Source organism: Cibotium barometz, chromosome 25 (genome assembly GCF_041138505.1).
Source record: "Cibotium barometz isolate CiBa-2024 chromosome 25, ASM4113850v1, whole genome shotgun sequence".
In the NCBI taxonomy this organism is placed as follows: Eukaryota; Viridiplantae; Streptophyta; class Polypodiopsida; order Cyatheales; family Cibotiaceae; genus Cibotium; species Cibotium barometz.
The window spans coordinates 18,896,973-18,922,722 of NC_141070.1; the positions used below are offsets into that span (position 1 = coordinate 18,896,973).

A 25,750-nucleotide genomic window follows, 5' to 3' on the forward strand; every position below is an offset into this window, starting at 1 on the left:
CTAGCTCTAGAGCCTCCATATATGTACAACTATGCAACACTCATTAAAGGTTATTCTCCTTTGCAAATATAGAGAGAGAGAGAGAGAGTCAGTTGTGATAATGGTATTGTCCATTTTCATATTTCATAAGTGATGTGTATACATGAACTCTCTTTTTACAATGGCCGACCGTCCATTTAACAATTGGGGGCCCAAAATTGGTGCTTCTAGCTCTATGTACACCTAGTCTTATGCTCATGGCTTTCATTACACATGTCATAAGCTCGCTTATGCTACATATCTTTTACATGAGGTTCTTAGTGTGGTTTACATAAAAGTGAGTTACATGAAGCATAACCACAACTTTAAATAATGTTAACCATTGAGGTTTACATACCCCCATCCCTGTTTCAGGTTCATCCTCAAAGCTGGCAAGAATAATCAACGGTAGTAGAGGGAGAATGTATGGACAAAATTGTACCTACGACTTGGGGTACTGCGGGGATTAATGAAAGGCTTGTAGATCATCCAAAATGCGGTCTCTATCATGTCTTAAAAGGTTTGGAGACGCCACACATGCATCCATTGTATGCGCTCGTAGTAGCCAAAAAGTTGCTTCATGGTGGTGCCTTTGTTTAGGTCGAAAGAGAGGCCTTGAGCACCTTCATGATAGTGGGTCCATTAGGGGAGATCCACCAATAGGATGATGATGAGATTGAAGAAGTGTATGGTGGCAACGATGATGGGATCTGGCACCTAATCATATATGCTGATGAGAGCATATATTTGAGTGAGAATACTTTTCTCCGTGCATGGGATCTAGGATGTAGGAGGGAGGAACCATGAAAAGTTCAATTAGAGTTTAGGGTTCTCCTTTTGGTGCAGAAAACATCCCAAGCCTAGCCATGACAAATGGGTAGGTAAGCCGGGAAGATGCGAAGGTTGCGGAGGGATTTGCAGTACTCAACCCAAATATGTGGCTTCAGTAAGAAGGGTCGCCGCCAAATCGGCTTCTCATCCATAAGATCAAATGTGAGGGGTCGAGTATCAAAGAGGGGCTTGATGTAATCGCCACATTGTCTGTGTAGATGATACCACATTGTTGGATATACTGTGGTGGGAGGATCGTTTCCTTCATCACTGTCATTGTCATCGTTGTTAATGGGATTGCATGCCAGGTATTTTGAGAAGATGAAGTTCATGGCCATGCAGGCCTCTTTGATGGTGATGTCATAGGGTAAAGCGATATGTGAGTTGTCAAATTGGATGATGGTGGTGGCGGCAATGATTTCTAGTTGGGAGTACTAGCAGTGGTAGAGGATGAGGAGGCCATAAGGGGAAGTAAGGGGGAGGGTTTGGAAGTAAAGGGCCTTGTAAGCATAGTATATCATTGTCTAGTCCAGTTGCTCCAAAAAGGCAAGGGTGGCAAGGGCTCTTGAGGAGTCATAGGGGTACGGGAAGAGGCCATGGGGACTGAAAGGTCAATGGAGGCATCAATATTAGTGCCATGCCTGTACTCTAGAAGTGTGGCCCAGATGATGAGGTTGGCGGAGAGAGGGTGAATGCGAAGAGTGAAAAGGTTGGTGGGGGGGTCGTCAAAGGAAACTTGGTTTTGAAAAAGAGGGTGATGAAGAGCTTAAGGGTGGTGGGGGGGAGTTTGGTGATGAGGTAGGAGAGAGTGGAATGAGGTGAAGGGATCGTCGAGGAAAATGTTGTGTTGGAGAATATTGAGCTGGAGGACACGGTAGTGGAGTTCAAGATGCTAGGGAGGGGTAGAGAGGGTGGTCAATTCAATGGCATCATCCATTAAGGTATCGACTTTTTGTTGGAGGGTGACAAAAATATTCCCTAGAGGTGCTGGTTGGGATTGGAGGGAACGCTCCTCTACTACCCATAATTGGGCATCTTTTTGTTGCATTGTTTTCTCAGTCACCTACTTATAGGAGTTGAAGGAGGCACAAATCTTTTTTTACTACCATCCCTATCCTTGTGGGCTTGGTGGCGCATGTCCTAAGCTTTGTGTTGGGTGAGGGAGCATGCGTGGTGGACAAATTCCGCATCTTCGCGCGAGCCGCATGGAGTTATTGTTGGAGTTTTGTGATGGTGGTCAGGGCATCAGTGCAAGTATGCTCTCAGTCCTCCAAGGATGTTTGTAGATGGATATTGGCAACAAGGAGGGTTGCTTGGTGGTCTTGCTAGGTTTGGAGTTGATCAACTTGGGCCAAGAGCATGGCCTATTGGGTTGCAATTCCCTCCTCGCATTGCCGAGTGGCATCAAGGAGAGGGGGTGGGTGTGCCGAGATAGAGGGAAAAATGGTAGGGGGCATGGGCAGGACCAATCTAGAATGGAGGGAGGAAGGGGGTGCCGGGGTGTTGGTGAAGGGGTTGGCAAGTTAATATTAGCAGGGGTTGTACAATGAAGGGTAGTGTGGTGGGGGAAGATGTGGAAGGCCGGAGCTAGTGCCCACCAGTAGTTTCGCATGTAGGGTGTCATCAGGTTTGAAGTAGTGATGGTGAGCACCACTAGGGGGTGGTTTTGTAGGCGGTAAAGCATTGGGGTTGGGATGGGAGTGGAATGGGAATGTGGAGGAGGTGGAGGTTGAGGAGAGGGAGAGTGGGAGGCAGGGGGATCTACTATGGTGGGAGGATCTTTTCCTTCATCACCGTCATCAGCATCGTTGAGAAGATGAAATTCATGGCCATGAGGGCCTCTTTGATGGTGATGTTGTAGGGGAAAGCGATATGTGAGACATCAAATTGGATGATGGAGGTGACGGCGATGATTTTTGGTTGGCAATACTAGCATTGGTAGAGGACGAGGAGGCCATAGGGGGACTAAGGGGGAGGGTTTAGTGTGGTGAAGGGTCTTGTAAGCATAGTATATCATTGTGTAGCCCAATTTCTCCAAAAAGGCAAGGGTGGAAAGGGATCTTGAGGAGTCATAGGAGTATGGGAAGAGGCCATGGGGACTAAAAGGTCAATGGAGGCGTCAATATCAATGGCATGCCCGTACTCTAGAAGAGTGGCATGCCCGCAGTCTAGAAGTGTGGCCCAAATGATGAGTTTGGGTGGGAGAGGGTGAATGGAAAAGGTGAAGGGGTTGGTGGGGGGTTGTCAAAGGAAACTTGGTTTTGAAAAAGAGGGTGATGAAGAGCGTAAGGAAGGTGCGGGAGAGTTTGGTGAGATAAGGTAGGAGAGAGTGGATGAAGTGAAGGGGTCATCGAGGAAAATGTTGTGTTGGAGAATATTGAGCTGGAGGACACCATAGTGGAGTTCAAGACCTTGGGGAGGAGTAGAGAGCATGGGCACAATTCAATGGCATCATCCATTAAGGTATCAAATTTTCGTTCTAGGGTGATGGACATCTTCCACATAGGTGTTGGTTGGGAGGAACGCTCCTCTCCTACTCGTAATTGGGCATCTTTTTGTTACCAAAAACTCCATAGGCGCCACAGCTTCCAAACCATACACAAGCTTGACTTGAGTTAACCTTGTAGTCACCTTAAATGCTATCTTGAATGCCCACAATGAAGAATCCAATTTTTGATCCCAATCTCTTATGTTATCTGACACAATCTTCTTTAGAATCTTCAAAATAATTTTGTTTGAACTTTCAACTTGACCATTTGTACCTGGATAATACAGTGTTGATTTCTTATGCACAATCAAATGCAATGTTGTGAGCTTTTCAATCAACTTCTTACAAAATGCCATCCCTTATCTGAAACAAGTTCAATAGGACATCCAAATCTGGTCATAATGTTCTTGTACAGAAATTGCGCAACACTTGTTGCCTTATTATCCTTCAATGCTACTACTTCCACCCATTTTGTACAATAATCTATTGTAACCAGAATGTATCTATTGCCTATAAACCTTGCTGCAGTTTTTAATGGCCCCACAAAATCCATTCCCCATTTATGAAATGGTTCTAATAGTAAAATAGGTTGATGAGTCATTCTATCTGCCTGGGTTGGCTTTCCCTCTCTTTGAAAGTGGATAGATTCTCTAGCAAATTCATGAGCATCCTTCAGAACAGATGGCCACCACAATCCAACTTGAAGAACTTTTCTTCTTGTTATCTCTCCAAAACAATGACCTCCAGCCAACCCTTCATGTGCTTCTTTCAATACAGCTGATTGCTCAAAATTAGGCACACACCTTCTTATCACTTAATCTATTCGTCTCTTATAGAGAACTCATTCAATAACCATAAATGACCTGCTTTTAAGAGCCTAATTCTTTCTTTTATCTTTGCTCATTGATTTAGGAAACATTCCATATATCAGAAAACTCATGATCTGATCATACCAATTTTTCATTTCCAAAGTCTCAACCTGAAATATATCAGAATCATGAAAGTCTTCTGATATTCCATCTAGTTTCTCTCCTGTTTCCAATATGCTAAGATAATTTGCAGCCATATGAGTTCTCCCAAGAGTATGAACCACAGTGTAATCAAACTCCTACAAGAGAACTACCCACCTTGCCATTCTTCATGTGACAACTATGGTTTGTTGACCATGTATAGAGGAGCTTGGTGATCCATGTGAAAAATCACCTTATTTGCTCTAGAAGATAATTTCCAAACTTTTTCAAAGCATAGAACATTCCCAATGCAATTTTCCATTTCCAAAGTCTCAACCTGAAATATATCAGAATCACGAAAGTCGTGTGATATTCCATCTAGTTTCTCTCTTGTTTCCAATATGCTTAGATAATTTGCAACCATATGAGTTCTCCCAAGAGTATGAACCACATTGTAATCAAACTCTTACAAGAGAACTACCCACCTTGCCATTCTTCATGTGACAACTATGGTTTGTTGACCATGTATAGAGGGGCTTGGTGATCCACGTGAAAAATCACCTTATTTGCTCTAGAAGATAATTTCTAAACTTCTTCAAAGCATAGACCATTCCCAATGCCTCCCTTTCTGTACTGAATAGTTTTGCTCTGCAGTGGCCAACACTCTACTTGCATAGTATATTGGTCTAAACCAACCTTTTATTTTCTCCCGCATCAGTACTGCTCCCACTGTAATGTGAGATGCACCAAAAAAATATGAAACTCTAGATTCCAATCAAGAGGCTACAAAATTGGTGCCACTACGAACATCTCTTTCAGTGGCCTGCATTATTTTTCTTGTTCTCCCCCCCATACAACAACCACCTTCTTCTTTGTTAATCTTGTTAAAGGTTGACAAACATGGGTGAGGTATCTCAAAAACCTGTTATGCCACTTGACTTGTTCAATGAATCAACCCAGCTACTTCACATTCTTTGGTGGTATAGTATCCTGTATTGCTTGAACTTTCCTTTAATCAATCTCCATCCTAGTCTTTGAAATAACATATCCGAGCAAAATTCCTTTGCTTACTACAAATGCACACTTGGATGGATTCAATGCCAATCTTGACATTCTGCACTTCTCAAAGCACATCCTGGGATGATTGATATGATCCACCACTTTTCCAAACACATTGAAATCATATAGAAAAGCTGTCATGAAAGTTGTAAGAAATGGTGCAAACACCTGTTGTACCCATTTCTGAAATGTAGGAAGAGCATTTTTCATGCCAAATGTCATCACATTACTGGCAAAGACTCCCCATTCTGTCACAAAAGATGTCTTATCCCTATCTTCAAGTGCCATCAAAATCCGATTGTAGCTACTAAAGTCATAGAGAAAACTGTATATCTCATGTCCTACAACTAAATCAAGCAAAGTGTCACAAAATGGTAGTGCAAAAGGATCTGTGATGGTTACTGCATTCAGCTTTCTATAATCCACACACACCCTAATCTTTCCATGCTTTTTAGGAACCACCACAATTGGTGACAACCAAGTAGCTGCATGTGCAGGATATATAAAGCCCACTCTCAAAATCTTATCAATATTCTCCTTTACTTCTTTGGAAAATTTTGGATTCATCCCATATCTTTGTTGAACTACAAGTACAACATCCTTTTTCAAATTGATCTTGTGCTCGCAAAATTTTCGATCCACTCCCTTCATATCTATATAATGCCATGTAAAAATATCCCTAAATTCCAACAAAAGGCTTTTAAGATCTTCCTTAAACTGTCATTTTAGATTTTTATTGATTTTTACATTTCTTGGATCCTCATGTGTTCCAAATTTAAATCATGCAAATCATTATCTTTGACCCTTGATGTCTTTGACATATGTTCTTCAAAAGCTTTTTCAGCTTGTATCACAACTTTAATTCCTTCCTTTCTATTTTCTACTCTTTCCTCATCCTGACTTGATGCAATCTCTTCCTACATTCTTTGATCAATTCCTGATCTAACATAATTGGAGTTTTCCTGGCTCGTACTCCTTCTGAAACACATACTGCTGCACAATCTGCTTAATATCCACCTCAAAAATAGGCACCATTGATGGATTGCTCTTCAAAAATTCTTCTTCGTCATCCTCCTATAGTTCTTGTATCATATTGATTGTTTCCACAAAGCAATGGCGTGAAAGCCTGATGTATGGTCTTCTTGAAAACCGTGTCCAGCTTGACTTCTTCTTGCCTCTCCTTATCACAATCTGATCAACTCCCCAATCTTGCTTCACTTTGGAAGCTCTCAACCAAGGTCTTCCTAGAATCACAGTATAATGATTTTCTAATTCCTCAAGTTTCAGGACAACAAAATTTATTGCAAAATTCAGTCCAACAATCTGTAAATTTTGCCCTCTAATAATTCCCATAGGTTGTACCCTCCTCTGATCTGCCATTTTCACTTCAAAGAGTGCATCATCAAATTCAAAAATCCCCAATTTCTTACAAATTGATTCTGGAAGGATATTGACACCTAAACCTCCATCTAATAAGGCTCCCTTGATGTTAAAGTTTCCAAGGTTAACATCCAACAGAGGGACTGTGTACTCATCATCCTCCACTTGGGATGGTTTTGGTGGAACCCTTGCATCATCTTTCTAAACTGTTAACACATTGCCAACCTTCCACTTTGCCATAAGCTTTTCCTTAAATTTTGGCACCAAGCTCAAAACTTGTTCCATAGTTAAATGCAATTGAGCTTTTATTAAAGCCTAAAATAAGCCTTCTTCATCTAGGGTAGAGTCTTGTTTCATTTCCAATCCACTTTTCTGATATATTGGCAATGCAACCACATCCTGAGAGGGTAACATTGGTATAACAGGTTTCTCCTCCTCTCTTCCTTGGACTTTGTTCAACTCCTTTCCGACTCCCTGTTCTAATTCTCTTCTGAGCTTCCCGTTCAATGGGATCCTCCTTGCAGGTCCCTCATCTAGTGGGAAGAAGATGGGCACTCTGAATGCCTCAAGATCGAGGGAATCAGGCAGTCCTTCCCGATTATCCAAACTGTAGACTAGACAAAGGCGTTTCGCAGAGCATTCGTCAGCTGAAGCACCCGAGAAATCACATGATTTATGAAGCACCCAACTGTTGCTATTCCAAGATTACCTTTCCAGAGGCTTGTCAGGAGAATTTGCGAACGAAATGGAATTTTATTTAGGTGGAAGACATCGGCCCTGTTTTGCTTGCAGGAGGCCGCAAAGAGGATTGGATGATTGAATTTTTTTTGGGTAGTTACGTTCTTGCGGCCCATGTACGCAGGGTCATAGTGATGAACAAAGATTTTTTCAGCCTAGTAGCCCTTCGTTTTAGATATGATAAGTTACTTAGGCCAGTTACAATTACTGATGCAGGAATGGTGCAAATTTTGGATGTCCATCCCGTTCAAAAAGTGAGAATTGAAGAGGTGACGGAGGGAGTTCCAGAACATGAACATGAGACTCGGGCAAATTTTCAGACAACCGCTCAAAGGGAACATCATGTGGCAATGCTTGCATTGCAAACAAAAAGAGAAAATGTTCACGCACTCCACGCTATGAATCGGGAGGCGCTTTAATTTTTGTTGCTGAAGTTCTATGTACCCTATCATATTAGAGGGCAAAGATGTTATTTCTCAATTCATGCTGAGGAGATAAACATTTTGTTTGATCCTAGAATTGAAGTCAACGAGACAAAGTGCTTAGATGTGTTTTTAGGTATACTCTTTTCTCTATCCTCCCATAAATTTTCATTCTTGGCTCTTAAGAGTTTATCCCTAACTCTTGATATGTTTTCATGTGAAGTTTTGTTATTTCACAATTGCCCGAGGATGTACAGCATCGGGTGTTCTAGATTGATTCGCTAGTGTCAACACTTTTGCTAGTAGAGTCAGTTTCCTACCTTGATGTGCTAATTTGGTTTCAGGACGTCTAGTTGGACGATGCTCGAGTAAATTTTTTGGCATATCATAAAAAGTGAGTTTGTCTCTGTATCTCTCTTGCATGATGTTTATATGAATCAACATACACGAGTTATATAGTGCTTCCTTTGACACGTGCTCTCGCTTCATAGTGAATCGATTCACCACAATGCGAGGAGGCATTTTGTTTTTCATTTGGCTTGAAACTAATAGAAATCTATTTGCATGTGATGTAGTGCCCATTGGAGTCTTGTTCTAGTCCATGTGCAAGACAATGTTATTTACCTTGCAAATTCGACATTTGGTGTCCATGGCAATGTTTTGCTGTGAGTTAAAATCATTAGAATACATATTATTGTTTAAGTTAGAAGTTCGGATTGATCAGGATATTGATTGGTCTTTGTTTACAGTGGTGTCAGGAAACTAATGGCCGCTTATGAGAGCCTGAGCATAGACATCGACACCCTAGAGCGAGCGACCATTCGAAGGGTTAGTGTGCCCAAACAAGATGATGGTTATAGCTGTGGGTGGAGGGTTTCTCTCAATGCATTGTTGCTGCTACACGGAGCATTTTTCAGCTCCGTTCAGAGGATGTAAGCATTTTTAAACTCCCATACACATGTATACTCTTGTTTATCTTTTTATATATTATCATGTTGATCTTATGCCTTGATGAATTATGATGACAGTTTTCATCCATGTCTCGTTACGTGGACCTAGACGTCCAAACGTTTAGGGAGAAAATGATTGCAAAAATGATCGAGGTCGCAGAAGCAATGCCTCCAGACGGCCCAATGGACATCATCCCGCCCAATCCACGAGGGGGGATAGGCCCCCCTGAGCCTCTTATATGGGCTCCGTACTTGGGAGAAGAGCCATGGCTCCATCCTGAAGCCCAGGCGTATGGGTTCAAGTGATATATATTTTTTCCTTATCAATGTGGTGTTGGATTGCTTCTTTCAACAAATGCACTCCACTCTGTAACATGCTATTTGTAAATATACAACTACACATGTACATTTATATTTTTTTTACACATATTAATGTTATTAGAGAGAGAACATCAATTGTAAATGCACTTTTAATTTGAAAATGATGTATAGTACGTTGATTCAGGTGCATTTACATCAATTTCAAATTAAAAGTGCATTTACAATTGATGTTCTCGCTCCAATAACACTAAATATGTGTTAAAAAATATAAATGTACATGTGTAGTTGCATATTTACAAATAGCATGTTTCAGAGTGGAGTACATTTGTTGGAAGAAGCAATCCAACAACACATCGATAAGGAAAAAACTATATATCACTGGAACCCATAGGCCTGGGCTTCAGGATGGAGCCATGGCTCTTCTCCCAAGTACGGAGCCCATCTAAGAGGCTCAGGGGGACCTATCCCCTCTCGTGGATTGCGCGGGATGAAGTCCTTTGGGCAGTCTGGAGGCATTGCTTCTACGACCTCGATCATTTTCGCAATCGTTTTCTCCCTAAATGTTTGGACGTCTAGGTCCACATAACGAGACATAGATGGAAACTACCATCACAATTCATCAAGGCATAATATCATCATGAAAATATACAAGAAGATAAACAAGAGTATGCATGCGTATGGAAGCTGAAAAATGCTTACATTCTCTGAAGGGAGCTAAAAAATGCTACGTAACAGCAACAATGCATTGAGAGCGCAATCCTCCACCCACAGCTATAACCATCATCTTGTTTGGGCACACTAACCCTTCCAATGGTCGCTCGCTCGAAGGTGTGGGTGTCCATGCTCAGGCTCTCATAAGCGGCCATTAGTTTCCTGACACCACTGTAAACAAAGACCAATCAATATCCTGATCAATCGGGACTTCTAACTTAAACAATAATATGTATCGTAATGATTTTAACTCACTGCAAAACATTGCTATGGACACCAGATGTCGAATTTGCAAGGTAAATAACATTGTCTTGCACATCGACTAGAACAAGACTCCAATGGGAATTGCATCACATCTAAATAGATTTCTATTAGTTTCAAGCCAGATAAAAAACAAAATGCCTCCTCGCATTGTGTTGAATCGATTCACTGTGAAGCGAGAGCACGTGTCAAAGGAAGCACTATATAACTCGTGTATGATGATTCGTATAAACATCATGCAAGAGAGATACAGAGACAAACTCACTTTTCATGATATGCCAAAAAAATTACTTGAGCATCGTCCAGCTGCACCTCCCAAAACCAGTTCAGCACATCAAGGTAAGGAACTGACTCTACTAGCAAAAGTGTTGACACTAGCGAATCAATCTGGAACACCCGATGCTATACATCCTCGGGCAATTGCAAAATAACAAAACTTCATAAGAAAACATATCAAGAGTTAGGCATAAACTTTTAAGAGCTAAGAATGAAAAATTGTAGGAGGATAGAGAAAAGAGTATACCTAAAACTACATCTGAGCACTTTGTCATTGACTTCAGTTCTAGGATCAAACAAAATGTTTATCTCCTCAGCATAAATTGAAAAATAATATCTTTGCCCTCTAATATGATAGGGTACATAGAACTCCGACAACAAAAATTGAAGCGCCTCCCGATTCATAGCGTGGAGTGCGCGAACATTTTCTCTTTTTGTTTGCAATGCAAGCATTGCCACATGATGTTCCCTTTGAGCGCTTGCCCGAAAATTTTCTCGAGTCTCATGTTCATGTTCTGGAACTCCCTCCATCACCTCTTTAATTCTCACTTTTTGAACGGGATGGACATCCAAAATTTGCACCATTCGTGCATCAGTAATTGTAACTAGCCTAAGTAACTCATCATATCTAAAACGAAGGACTACTAGGCTGAAAAAATCTTTGTTCATCACTGTGACCCTATGTGCATGGGCTGCAAGAACGTAACTATCCAAAAAAATTTCAATCATCCAATTCTCTGCGGCCTCTTACAAGCAAAACAGGGCCGATGCCTTCCACCTAAACAAAATTCCATTTCGCTCGTAAATTCTCCTGACAAGCCTCTGGAAAGGTAATCTTGAAATAGCAACAGTCAGGTGCTTCATAAATCGTGTGATTTCTCGCAGCACTAACGAATGCTCTGCAAAATGCCTTTGTCTAGGCTGCAGTTTGGATAATCGGGAAGAAGTGCTTGATTTCCTCGATCTTCAGGCATTCAGAGTGCCCATCTTCTTCCCACTAGATGAGGGACCTGCATTGTCCTTGGGTCTAGCTGTATGTCTTACACGAGAATCCTCCTTAGCTGAAACTTTGAAGGATCCATTCAAGAATCTCATCAAGCATTGTGCAGGCTCCCACTCCTAGAGATTGGATGGGTACAAATCTGTGCAAGGCAAAAAAATGTATATCAATCACCTTATTTGCAACATTGGAATACAAAACACAAGCACTTACAATGTGGTCTGTGTCTTAGAGGTCCTTCCAATGGTCCCACGTTGATCTCTTTTTGCATGAATACATGCTGAATCAACACTTCTTTGACAGTTTTCCCTCCTAGTGCCATCTTGAAGTCAAGGATCCTTCCTTTCCAATGTATGGCCAAGTCTTCAGATGTCTTTCCCCTCACTGGGTAGTGGCCACGTTTTCCTGGCTGCATAGTGACCTAAGAGTACTTGTATACTTGAGGAGTCCATTCTTCGTTCTCATCTTTTATGTTATACAACACAACAGATAAGATACTGCTCCTTGCTGATTTCAGTCCACTTTCGGTTTCCATGAGAGATTAACAGACGTATGAGAAAGAAGTAGCAGAAAGTGGATGACTGAGCTAACCACTTTTGTGGATCAAGGAGGGAAGAAGAAATGAGAGACAGTGTGTCCTTTTGGGCGCTAAAGATGTTTCGAGTTTCAAAAGTGGAAGCAAGTTGAGGGAATAACGAGGAGATTTGGTATCTATCTATTCCAAGTATTCAAAATCATTAGTTCTAGGGGTGGTGGAAAGAATTTTTTAGTGCTCCACGTCTAACACAGGAGTGTGGAAAACATTCTTTTATTGTGTTAGGTGCTGACAAAAAAACGATTTAAAATATTTTAAGACAAGGTGATGGTTTTTTTAATATTTCATGAAGATAAGAGTTTCTCCACATTTTAGGTGGGTTTGTACAGAGATCCCACCATCGGTGAATATCGTTGCTAGATTTCATGTCACTCAATCTATGTGTCTTATATTATATTATTATTGAAACAGCCCTCTTTTGAGTCCAAAATTTTCCTAATGCTCCTATTCTAATTCTCTTCTGAGCTTCTCGTTCAATGGGATCCTCCTCCTTAGTAGCTGAAACTTCAGGGGACTTCTTGCTACCCTGATTTTGTGACCTCTACTAATTGCCATTGAATCCACATCCTGCATGTCTTCAATTTTCATACATTGTGTACAATCACACTTCCAATGAATTTACTGATTTTTTGATTCTGATTCCCTTCCTACCTTTCATTGTATTTGACAATTGGAATTTCCCTTTCATTTATGTGCTTCCACCCAAGCTCACATCTTGTACGCTGCCACTACATGGCAAGCCACAATAATTACAGTTGATATTTCTATTATGATTATTGTTGTTATTTAAATTCCTCTACTGACCTCCCCACTGAGGATTTTGATTACCCCATTGAGGGTTTTGATTCTGATGCATAGGTTTACACTGATTTGGGTTTTGATTTCTCCTTGGAGAACTAGTAGCCCTTCTATTCTGCTCAACTCCAATCTGATTAGCTTGAGAATTTGCATGTTGATTCGTCTGAACAATGTTGGGTGGAACTCTTCCTATACTATGGAATATACTAACAATTGGCTGTAATATGACCTAGCTTTTGGCAAAGCTCACAATATGGCCTTGATGACTCATCCACGGTTGCCATTCCCAAGACTTTAATATTGTCAAGAATGTTCTTCTCCCAATCATCCTCCTTAAGTGTTTTGATTTTCTTCTTGTATTTCTTCTTGATTTCTTGATTTTCCTTTTTCTTCTTTGTTTTCTTTTTCTTCTCAATCCAATCCTCATCATCTGAGATGTTAGAGTTATCTTCCTCATCCTCTCAATCACAATTTTCTTCTTGTGAATCTTCACCATCTTCTCCATTAGAGTCTTCTGACTGCTTCTTCTTTTTTGAAGATAATCCTAATCTCCTTTCTAGCCCGTGAGTGTTATATACACCAGGTCATTAAAGTCATTTGCATTCTGAATGTCTCTTCGTGTCACAGAACTCTGAAGTCTTGTTCTTAGGCCCTTGCAAAAATAGTCTCCCAATTGTTTAGGAGTTGGCCTCTAATTTGCCAATAACCTATTGTAAAAATTTTTGAATTTTTTAAATCTTCCACACCTAACTCACCCTGTTTCAGCCCCCTAAGCTTCTTGAGGATATCTTCAAGGGTTTTCTCCTTCTTGAACCTTACAAGAAAAGCTTCTTTGAGAGTATTATTGTTTGGGAAATGTTGTAATCCATATTGAGTAAACCATCCCACTACATGACTTTCCAATGTAGCAGCAAAGTGTTCTCTTCACTTCATCCAGATATATCCCAAAACCACTAGCCTGACATCTCATTTCAAACTGACCAACATAGCTATTAACATTAGTTTTTTTGGAGCCACTGAATTTGGTTGGGCCAATCTTGGGGTTTGTTGGGACACTAGGCGGTGGAGGATTTGCCTACATGATTGGTGGTGGTCTTCTTCTTTTGGGAGGCTACTATGGTAATGGATTGAAATCCAAAGATCTCTTTGCCCTTAGCAATTGAGCACTAAGTGCTCTTGTGCCAAGAAGCCTTGCCACTCCCCTAGTAATTTCAGCATTTGGTGATGCTATTTCCTCCCCTCCTACAGATTCAAGGGGAATGACGTCTTCATCCAAGTCCTTCATTACTCGTGAATTAGGTGGATTGATTCCTTCATTTGGATCCTCTACCAAAGATGATAATCCTTCACCCAACCTAATTTTGAACCGTGTGCCCATGAAAAGATCTTCTGAAATGTTGTTCTTCTGAAATGAACATTTGGACCCACAATATTGACACTTGTGATGAAACTGATGGTAATAACAGATCTCTAGAAAACTTCAAGCCTCACTTGGACCATTCACTATTCCAAATAGAAGAAAGTTTTTCCTCTGTGCTTTCCAAACGATTTCCCATATATGCCGAATCACATCCATAGGCAAATGAGGAAATAGCTTCCTTAGAAATACTTCTACATAGGTTATATATTCCTATTTCTCGGTAACCCAGTTGCTAAATTCCTGGAGCCATTCATTCATCTTTTCATACTTGCATAGAATTGCTATAGCCATGTCTCCCTCCCATAGACAAAGCTACTGGGCATGCAAAACAACACGATCGCCAAAAGTGTTGAGGCTAAACTCAGTCCCAAATAATCATTATATAGACATTTGACATCATAGGAAACAAGCTTCAAACACTTCCCACACATCACCATCATCATTTCAAGTCACAAAGAGAAACACAAACCAATTGTCTTCATCACAATATACATAATTCAACATTACAGTATATCAAGAAATAGACTCTTGAAACATCAAACAAACCTACAAAACAACAAGACAATTGTAGAGACGCTAAGAATTCACTGTATATAATGTACGATTAACGACGGTTACATCTATAATAAATAAGTTCCAAAATGCTATCACTTCAAATCTCGAGTGAAAGACTAAGGTTCAAAGTATTTAAAAGAAACTATGTAAAACTCAAGTTTTTAGAAGGGTGGCTCTAATACCATGTTGAAACATGAGTACCAAGCATACATGGCTATGGTGAAGATACCCTAATCTTACATTAACCACAAGTGTTTAAACTAAGGTGGGTGGAGACTAATCAACAACATGATGATGAACTAATTACTTAACATTAGAGAAAGTTTGGACTCAAATTGGGCTATAGTGAGGCATGCATGGCTATGGGTTTCAAATGCAAAGTTTCTACACATTCTCTCTCTACAAAAATGAGTTCATAGTGAAATTTTTGCAAGTCAAATCAAAAGTGAGTGGAGTTTGGACTATTGAAATCTACCTTTCGAGGCCTTTCCAATAGCATATAGCATGATGGACAATTTTTCATGATCAAGAAGTCCCAAATTTGGTAACATGCCACATCATCACCAAATTTGGAAACTTCTTAAATATGCAAAACTTCTCATCATGCTACATATCATTGAAAAGGTCTCGAAATGGAGATTCCAAATGTCAAATCTCCACTCATTTCTAAAATGATTTGTTAAAATGACATCATAATCTCATTTTTGTAGAGAGAGAACGTGTAGAAATCCTTAAAGGACCGAATTTGAGTCTAAATTTTTTCTAATGTCTCGCTTGAATCAAGCACAATTAGGTTATAAGATCAAAACTTGTACTCATAGAGATGCATGGGAGATGCTTGTCTTCATTGCTTGAAAATGACCCTTTTTATATGAGGGTACACCTCTTACAAGTATGCTCATGTGGAATAATGCCCAAGTGTGATGTGGGTGCATGCTCTTAATCATGGTCCTCTACTCATACCTTGCTCTCAATGGCCGACAAATTTCAACACCTGTCCTTGGTGCCATGATGTTCAATCTACCGCAAGGTGGTTGGATGTGAATTAAAAAATATTCATCATTTTTTCTTGGTGCCACATGCTACTTAAGGTGGTGAAGTGTGGTGTTACAATATTTCATCACCCCCTAGGTGTAAGTTGCTACCCTTAGGTGATCATGCATGATAAAAATAGAAGACTAGCTTTACTCATTTGGTGACCTTTTGTAATCACGGGCTAAGCTGGTGAGGATTGTCGTTAAAGCTTTAGTTCCAAAACAGATGCTCGCAGGAATCTTTACTTTTCTTGATGAAGTCTCCACGTAGTCAGCTTCATGGTTCTTCAATACACATTCTTCTTCTTTGTGTCCATGTTTCTTGTAATGCCTTCATTTGGGCTTGTGTTTGAGTTTGCATTCACTTTTAAAGTGTCCCTTCTTTCTGTAGTGGTAGCATTCTTTTATGCCCTTGTTGATGTAGAATGCTCGTTCACTTGTATTTTGCGTACCATTATTTAATTTCCCCTCTTTTTCAAGTAGTGATGAAATATGACCCTCAAATGTTGGTTCAAGTAAATTCTTTAAAGTGGTCACAAGAGCACCATATTCCTCTTTTTCAAGTAGTGATGAAATATGACCCTCAAATGTTGGTTCAAGTAAATTCTTTAAAGTGGTCACAAGAGCACTATATTCCTATGGAATGCTTTTTATAAGTATGGCAAGTGCATCCTTTTCACCTATATTTGCATCAATGCCAACTAATTGGGTCATTATGCTTTTCATTTTACTTATGAATTGTGCTAGTTACTCATTAAATTCCATTTTTAAGCCATAAAATTCTATTTTCAAATGGATTTCCTTATTTGGTTGGAACCAATAATAAATTTAACTCTTCTCATGCTTGTTTTGTCGTCGGTTTTGAATCAATTTGATGAATAATATTGGTTACCAAGTGCAATCCAATTAATGATAGGGCTTGTTCATATTTTTGAATCCAATCCTTAGTTGGATTAGAGGGTGCATTCTCCTTAATTAATTTTCATAGCTTTTCGTGCATGAGAAGATAATTTATTTGGGTGGCCTAGGTTTGAAATCCTTCTCGAGAGAACTTCTCAACATTTGTGATAATTTTTGATGCCATTGCAATGGTTATACTAGATTTTGACTCTCGATAGTGTCTGATTGCTTACAAATTAACAATGTAATGGAATTTTAAGCTCACACACATGCAATGATGTGATTTGAATGCATGTGTGTGTTTATAAGTGTCAAATATCAATCCCACTTATGAGTTAAAAATTTGCTTTTTGCTTTGGATGATTAATTTATTGTTTTAATCCTTAATTATAGTGATTAGCAGGGTCGAATCGTCAAACATGCATGTTTACAAGTGTCAAATATCAATCCCACTTATGAGTTAAAACATTACTTTTTGCTCTGGATGATTAATTGATTGTTAATTAATCCTTAATTATAGTGATTAGCAAGGTTGATTCTTTGAGAATTCGATTGATAAAGAGAAAATGAGTTTTTATGGCCTTTTTCCATTGCCCACTTTTTTAGCACACTACAGATGATACAATGAAGCAATCGAAGCAAGATTTGATGCGTAGGGTCCGTGGACAGTGACCAACACTCTCCTGAAAGAGATTTAATAAACTATAAGCAGATTAGGAGAAATGAATGAAAGACATGTTCCTGTGTTTTGTGCTATTGCGGGTTGAAATAGCAGCTGAATCGCACCAAATCGTGTGGTAAGACAGGCGCCTCAGTGTGCTAAGGGTGTCTCCAAGGGTTCTTCGACATTGGCTAAGTGAATAAGGAGACTCAAGCACTGATATTTGGAGATTGCACAAACTTGAACCTTGAGTTTGGTGCACCAACATCTTTAGAGGACTCATAAAACTTCCATGGCATGTAAGGAATTCAGTGATTGAGCTTCTCCTAAGACGAATGGCCTACTTTACCTAAAACAAGAAGCGTTGGTTTGCTATGCATTTTTGGCAATTCATTACCTGCTGCCATGTGCTAGAGGTGATGAAGAGCAATGCCTAGGGAGTGGCAAGAGTCTCCTAAGAGGGTTTACCTAATGATGCTTTGTGCTAAGAGAATCGGCTATTGCAAGCTCAACCTTTCCTGGAGACCTAGTGAATAGGATGAAAATTAATGAGCTAATAACAATGATTAAGTGGTATTTACTCGGATTACGCTATAAGGAGATGAAAGATATATCTTAATCCAAAGATTAGAGAGTCTATGGAGAGAGGGGAGGCTCTGACACCATGTTGAAACACGAGTACTAGGCATGCATTGGCTATGATGAAGATGCCCTAATCCTACATTAATCACAATGATTAGGTGTTTAAAATAAGGTGGGTGGGATTTTTTAATAGCCCCCTTGCCCTTGATTTGGAGGAGAGGCTTGAGAAAAAGATCTAGCTCAAATGTACCCTAGAACCCTAATTTAACTCTGAAACTAGCGTGTGGTTTTTAACTCAACACATATGATACAATGAAGCAAGCAGCGGGTCCTTGGACAATGGGCAACACTCTCCTAAAATTGATTTGATCAGTTGCAAGTAAATAAGGAGAAACAAGAAAAAGATATGTTCTTGTGTTTTGCACTGTTGCAAGCTATAGCGGGCTGAATTGCATCGAATTGTGTGGTGTAAAGAGGAATCATTGTGTGCCAAGGGTGCCTCCAAGAGCTCTTTGGCAATGGCTAAGTGAATAAGGAGAATCAAGCACTAATATTTGGAGCTTACATATACTTGAATCTCAATTTTCTCATCGTGTTAGCTCAAACTAACTCCACTATCATGTTCAGAGATCTAAAAAACCCCCGATTAGACAATTGAGCATCCATCATGTCAATCAAGGTTTCAAGGGTGTTGTATGTTTCATAATTTATGTCTTCAAATTACATATCACAAACAAATCATTCTTTTACAGTGTATTTTCCCAATTCTTTGATTATGCTTCTTCATGCTTTTCATTAGACCTATGGTAGATCGATTCTCTTGCCTCAAATAGGAGCTTTAGAAGTTTCATCTTTTGTATTTAACTTAAAAACCAAACTTGGGTTTTTAGAAGTGAACTCACACTCCCAAATTGGCTAAAGGTGCAAGAAGGTTGTTAAAAAGGGATTTAAGAGCTATATTGAGTTGGTTTTTCTAAGGACTACGTGATTGGACTTAAATGTCGGGGTTCAGTATAAGAAAATGCTTGTGGCAATGTTCGATGATCAAAGCTAGCCTATTAATGTCAATATCATAATATAGTTTTAAAATACTTGAGATTCTTTTGTACGTTGAAATGTTAAATTATTATGCATGTATATTTTCATGATTTATGTAAAAAAGGTAACTTTTCCTTGAGATTTTGTATATTTTTAAGAGGACCTCTTGAGTTTCTATGCTAGGTTGTGAAGTTCAAGGTTGAACAATGCTCTGTCAAAAATCAATTGCTCGAACATTATGTATGGCATGTAACATTGCAAACGAGTTGCCATATTACATTATCTTCTATCATCTTTCAAGACTCCATAGGTTTCTTTGAAAGCTTTGAGCATGTACCATGCATGTGGAGCTCGCTTAGAGGCATCTCCATAAGTATCGTTTGTTTCCTACATAAATCACTTCATCAGCACTCTTAGTGTAGAGAACATCAAATCCCACCTTTGAGGGTTTCTCCCTAGTCTATGAGAGTACTGAAACTCGAAGCCTTCACAGGGCAACAAAGTCCTTCAAACTTTCAAGAGAAGCCCTCGAAGAAGGCCACAATTGAAAAAAAATTCACTAGGTCAAGCTAGTTTATAGCCTTCGAATTTCAAATTCAAGGTTAGGATAGGCCTTCGAATTTCAGCCTGGGTACTCTAGATAATCATGATGGCCGCCAAAGAGCCATCATGATTATACAAAGAGCCAATGATGGGCGAAATCTCTAGATAATCATGATCAATGTTTAAACTACAAGTCATTAATAACGTCTAATGTAAGCAGCACAGGTCAATAACATTGTGGTACTCAGCATTATAGCATTATATAACGTCAAATCTCTAAAATGTGCAACCATATTGAGGGTGTTTTTAAAGTATGTCATCCTTTGGAAAGTTGAGTACGTTGAGAATCAGATTCTACAAACCAAGCCTTAGAAAGGAAAAGAGAAAAATTAAACCAAGAAGGCTTACCTTTCGAGCTGTCACACGGCACATGTCCATTTCTGTCTGTTGCTCAAGCTGGTGGAGCTCCTTCAAGCTTAGCGTTCCGATGTCTTCTCCTGATAAGCGTCTGTGTAGCAACCCATGTTTGAACATGTTGCTGATAAAGCTCAATTCTTGCTCATAAATAATGATTAAACATGCTGCTCAATTTTTATTGGTTGTGAAAAACAAAAACAGTACTCACTTGCTCATGGATTTTAGGCAATCCGATTGATGTTTAAGTCGGCCAACTTCATCAAGCTGCCAATACTGCCTATGTTAATCAAAGTTGCTTTTTAATGCAAGCTTCGATGAGCTAACAACCTCATTATAGCTGAGACACAAACAGGGGCCGATTTCTGAAAGAGACATGGATTTATATGCATGCTTTATAGGTGATTAGAGGAATAAAGGCACACCATTATGTTCAATCCAACGTTTATTCCACCAAATACATAGATGATATGCAGGTGTGCACGTAATCTTACTTTATTTTTCTCGATAGACTGATTCTCGTTTTGCTTTTCATCGCTGCTGGCTTCTGCATGTCGTTCAAGAATCCTCTTCATACTTTAACTCACAAAACAAACCGACTGTGTTAGCTCACTTTTGCACTACAACACACACACACACCGGGTAAAAGTAGCTTAAAAAACATTAACTTCGCAACAAAATCAAATCCAGTGAACCCAAGGAAAGGATGACATCGATTAATTTCACGAAATAAAACAAACGATTTAGCCAATATATAGAAATAAAAAAGAAGGAAGACTATAAAATTGATATAAGAAAAAATTGTTGTGAATCCTAGGTAGCATTCCCAATTACAAGCGATACTTTACTTTCCAATAACCAAAGCAATTATAATTGTTTAAGAGAAAAACGAATATACTGCGTTAGTGTAATAATGACAAATAAAGATTCAATTGGCGAATCCAGAGATCGGAGGACCATGGGCAGAGCTCCTGTTCGTTGTTCCTCCACTCATTGTCTCATGTTGTCTCAAAGATCCTAGCTCGAGGTGGCTTCCGAGGAGTCTAGCTCACTTTCTTCTCTTTACACAGGCAGATTTTCCCTGTTTATCTCCTTGCCCACAGGGCAGATCTCTAAACCCCCTCTCCCTCTTGATACTGAAAGTGTGCATTTTTTCCAAAAATTACCACCCCTTAGAAAGGTTTATGTAGATACCAATACAGGGTTTAGGCTATTTCCGATACTTAATAAACATTCAAGTGCAATCCGACTCCATGAGAGTACTAAAGGGAGATTTGAGCCCAGGACCTCATGAATGAGTGTCCTAAACTTCAAATGTTATTCTGAGACAGCATGCAATCCTATCTCTCTAATCTCTTCACAACATTACATTACAATAAGAATATGAAAGGTGAAGCTGAAGCTTTGAAATTTCTACAAAACCAAATGGCTAGATTTTTTGGACAACAAGACCTTTAGAGAAAAAGTGCAAGCATTTTGTCTCCACTCTTTGGCACGCATCGAGAATGTCTTTTTAGTCTTGAATCACCTTTAGGGTGACCTGGACCCCACTAAGGGGTAGGAGTTGCTCAAAGATGCAAAGGTAATGGCTGGGTATGTACAGCCTTGGAATTTTCATTATGGCATGTGGTTAAGTGAGCTGCCCCTTTGCTCTGAATCTTTGGTTACTTACGCTCTTTGGGAGATCATGCATGTCGTGAACACCAATACTATATATAATTATCGGGGGTATCTTACGAGTACATGCTCTTTTGTATCCACATTCTACAAGTTGAAGTAGTCCCCTTAAGAGATTTGAGACTAGAAAAGGGTACCCTCTCAGTGGAGGAGAGGGGCACTGCAGTGACCATGGAGAAATCAAGGGGGATACTATTGATTCTTGCATCATCAAGACAAACCACTAGGGACTCGGCGGAGTATGGCACATTAGAGTTTCAGAAGGAGTGTAAACATTTATTTATTATCTTCAAAAAACAATCATGGGCAACATGCATGTATGCATGAGCTGTGTCCAATGTGATCTCCTAAGCACAAAACATGGCAGCAACATCACGGTATGGTTGATGTAGGTCGGATTCTTGAAGATGGAGAGAAGGAAGCTAATGCAGATGGCTATGAAGTTGAATAAGAAGGACAGGGGCAAAGAGGGCACACCTAGCAGAGGACCCGAAGAGAGCGGATGATACCATGTTAGAGATGCTTCTCGCAAGAACTATTGCTGGTTGATGCACACAGAACAATAACAAGGCATAAGAGACAAGGCAACATAGTATAAATGTATTATGTACATTGATCATTAGGTGAAATTTTGACTTTAACAAGATCCATGTCATCACTTTGCTAGAGAAAAGGGCATCATGGGTGAACTTAATGTATCTTACGTCAAAACCCCCATATGTGACATACTATCGTCCCAAACCCTTGAAAAGTAGATTCAAAATCTATCACCTCAAAAACATTTAGAGTTGATATGCTTATGTTATGTCTTCCCCACTAAAAGGTAGATTCCAACGATTGTGATATCCATGATACAATTTTCAAAGCTTCCATAAAAGCTAAACTTTATTGTAACAATAGAGTACCTCAAATCTTACCTTTTGCCTTTAGTTGTCTAGCAATACCCTCCATCACATTGGTGGATCAAGGTATGAAACACGAAGAATTGATGATGAGAAGACTGGATCCAAGGAGAGATACACCTTATGGGCTATCCACATGAGCGATAGCTTAAACAAAAATGTTTGTGGAACCATCCATTTTGCTAGTAGTCACGTCATGTGATGCATAATATCCTTGAAACCTTTTGGTTTATGGAGTAAAGGAATCGGTAACTTAACCATTGAAAATACTTGCACAAGTTGCTCAAATTTACTCTAGATGTAATGAGAAACAATCTTCCGTTCATACGAATTGACTTATTAAGCTACATGGATATCAAAATCATAGGAACCTACCTTTTAGTAGGCAAGAAATAACTTGATCATATTAACTCCATACTCGTTAGAGTGATAGATTTAGAATGTACTTTTCAAGGGCTTTCTAGCATTGTATCACATATCTAAGGGGTTTTAACATAAGATACATAAGGATCATGACCACCCCCTTTTTTCTAGCAAGGAGATGACATGGCTCTTCTTAGAGGACCCTTTTTCAATTCGAATGTTCCCTAATGGATTTTCCTTGTTGTACATGAGAAACGTCTTGTTTTAGAGATGATAAGTGATAGCTACAAGGTTGTTATGTCAAGGTGCATGCATGAGGAACCTCCTCTTAGAGGGCCCTTTTTGAGTTCAAATTCTTCCTAATGGTTTTCTCTTGTACATGAGGAACCTCTTGTTTTAGAGATAATAAGTGGTATTTAGAGGTTTATTACACCTAGGCGCATGCAATCAGTTAGGTGAATGTGTATGTATGTAAAGCATAAGTGACGTATGGTGTGTAAAGCATCTGTGTAAACATACCTAAACACGAGAAACTCTTGAAGGACTTATAAGATTTTCAATCTCACATCATGCAAGACATTGGATAGTGGTAGTTAATATGATGGGTAACGCCTAAGGAGGAGTTTTAAAATTTTACTTTTGGGAGGGGTGATCCTATACATACACTCTCGAGTTTTTTGTTTTCCACATGCTCGACATCATGAAACTAAATATTATGTGGTTAGCTTTGTGATTTACTATATTCTTATATGTACTTGATTAATCTTGTAATTGATGGGAAACCCAATACTTTTATAGGTAGATTATGGATAGACATGGAGAATCTAAGAGAGTTGTTTCCACTAGCATGGATGACTTCTCCTTATGAGTAACTGTGGGTGCATTGTCCCTAACTCAGTTTGGCTTTACATAACTCCTTTCTCGAAGACAAACTCTAATATTGTCCACATAAACAAAAGATCCACTTGTGATTTTAGGTGACTTTATTAGACAAGATCATTGGGATTCATGAATAGAAGAGATCTTGAACCTGTGTGAACTAGATGGAGGATTTTCTAATCCAATTTAGTATTTAATTGGACTGATTTGGAGTGTTGAATAAATCATGTTGTTTTCCGTCACTCTTATGAGCATTAGAAGCGTCAAAATTACTTACTAATGGATTGTGAATGGATTGCAAACTTTCCTCTTCTTGAAAAGTAACATCCCTTCTAGTTGAATTTTCCTAGTAATAAGATTAAAGACCCTATAGTCATTCCTAGCAATAAGATTATAGACCCTATAGTCATTTCTTTCACCCATCTATGGTAGCTAGGGATTTATGCCTTTAAGTGTGCTAAATTAATAAACCTAGCATTTAAATGATCATTTAAAGGGTGTCTTATATGTCATGGGATTAATGAAGAGTATCATTTTATGCCCCATTTGATCTAGGCAGACTTTGTACTTGATCGGCATATATTGAGGCACCGAGAAGGGTAACTCTTTTGTGTACTGACTCGATCAATTAGACCCATATCGATGGGATATGAGGACTTATAGAGAAACTATATCTTGGTCATTATCAATGTTAATCCGTCGTAGTGTGTTCCTACAACTAGTATCACCTTCTCGGTCCCATGGCCACATTTTTTACACAATCAAATTTTGATTAAAACTATATTATGAACTATGCATAAGGAGTATCTTCTCATGCATTGAGCTCTATGCATTTCATAGCTCCATGCATTAAGCTCCTACACATGAGAACTTGTGCATTGAGCTCATGGATGGGTAAACTCTATGCATGTAATAACTCTTATGCATTATGAGAGCTATATGCATGTAATAACTCATGCATTATGAGACCCCTATACATAAGAGCTTCATGCATGAGAGATATGAATAGCAAGGTTCATGCATAATATTCATGGATAAGAGCTCTTACACTTCATGAAAATGAGAGAATTACTGTTTGACCATCACACAAAGTGCAATACATTATGCATGTGAGAGATCTTATACATTGTGAGACATTTCATACATACATAGTTCTCAGGCATGAGAGATGTGAAGCATAGAGAGATCTCATGCATAGAGAGAGATCTCATGCATATAGATCTTTTGCATGAGAGCTTGCATGCATAGAGATGTCTCTTATGCATAGAGATGTCTCTTATGCATAGATCTTATGCATGACAGCTCTAAAACATAGTTAGATGTCTTTATTAGTGTTTAGATATTAAAAGTATTAACTAGTTATCTAGTTTTGTATAGGTGGGCTAGTTAGTGGTAGGAGTATGCACTAAAAAAATAGAGAAGAAAACGTTAAGTAGAGTGTTATTTTTTGCAAATGTTTGGGTGGAGAATAAATCTCCTCTAGAGGAATTCAAGAAATAGTGTGATCTTGGGGTGGCTCCCCACCATTGGGCATTGCAAGGCAACAAGCCACAAGGAGTACTATAGAGAAAGCATTGTGGCATGACTACAATGAAGGTAACAAGAGACACAAGGCTTGGAGAGAAGGTAGTCTTTGACAAGTGCAAAGCAAGGTGAAGGGTTCAAGGGTTGCAACAAGAGAGGACACTACAGTTGCATCGTACAACATTGCAAGGTGGTGGGCGTTAAAGCATAGGCACTGTAAAGCATGAGGCTAAGCGTAGTGCAACAATTCAAGGCATGGTTGGCTAAAAGGATTTGCAAGGCCCAGAAAAAAGGTCAGTGTGTCTACAAGAAGTATGTTGGAATTGCTCCATAGCAAGGCCAAGAAGGCAAGATGGTGTTGAATAGCTACATGTCAAACAAGGCAAAGATTACAACATTGAGAGGCCAGAAGGACGGCGCGATTGCAAGGCTAGCTAAATCCATGGAAGCATGGGAGTAT

At 39.3% G+C, this 25,750-nt stretch overlaps 1 protein-coding gene across 2 annotated transcripts in view; it reads right to left on the minus strand.

Annotated features, from left to right (window-relative positions):
- LOC147624328 (protein VERNALIZATION 1-like) overlaps positions 1-20,577 on the minus strand; it is a 61,725-nt gene extending 41,148 nt beyond the window's left edge. Inside the window, exons 1-3 of one of the 2 annotated variants that reach the window (XM_086819930.1) lie at positions 20,440-20,577; positions 20,157-20,212; positions 19,940-20,039 (exon numbers count right to left, since the gene is read on the minus strand). In XM_086819930.1, coding sequence (XP_086676056.1) covers positions 19,940-20,039; positions 20,157-20,212; positions 20,440-20,520 — 237 coding nt within the window. In that variant the 5' untranslated portion in view covers positions 20,521-20,577. Of the gene's footprint in view, positions 1-19,939; positions 20,040-20,156; positions 20,222-20,439 lie in introns of both variants that reach the window. The other variant, XM_086819929.1, reaches the window with a different exon arrangement.
- Positions 20,578-25,750: the final 5,173 nt, after the last annotated feature.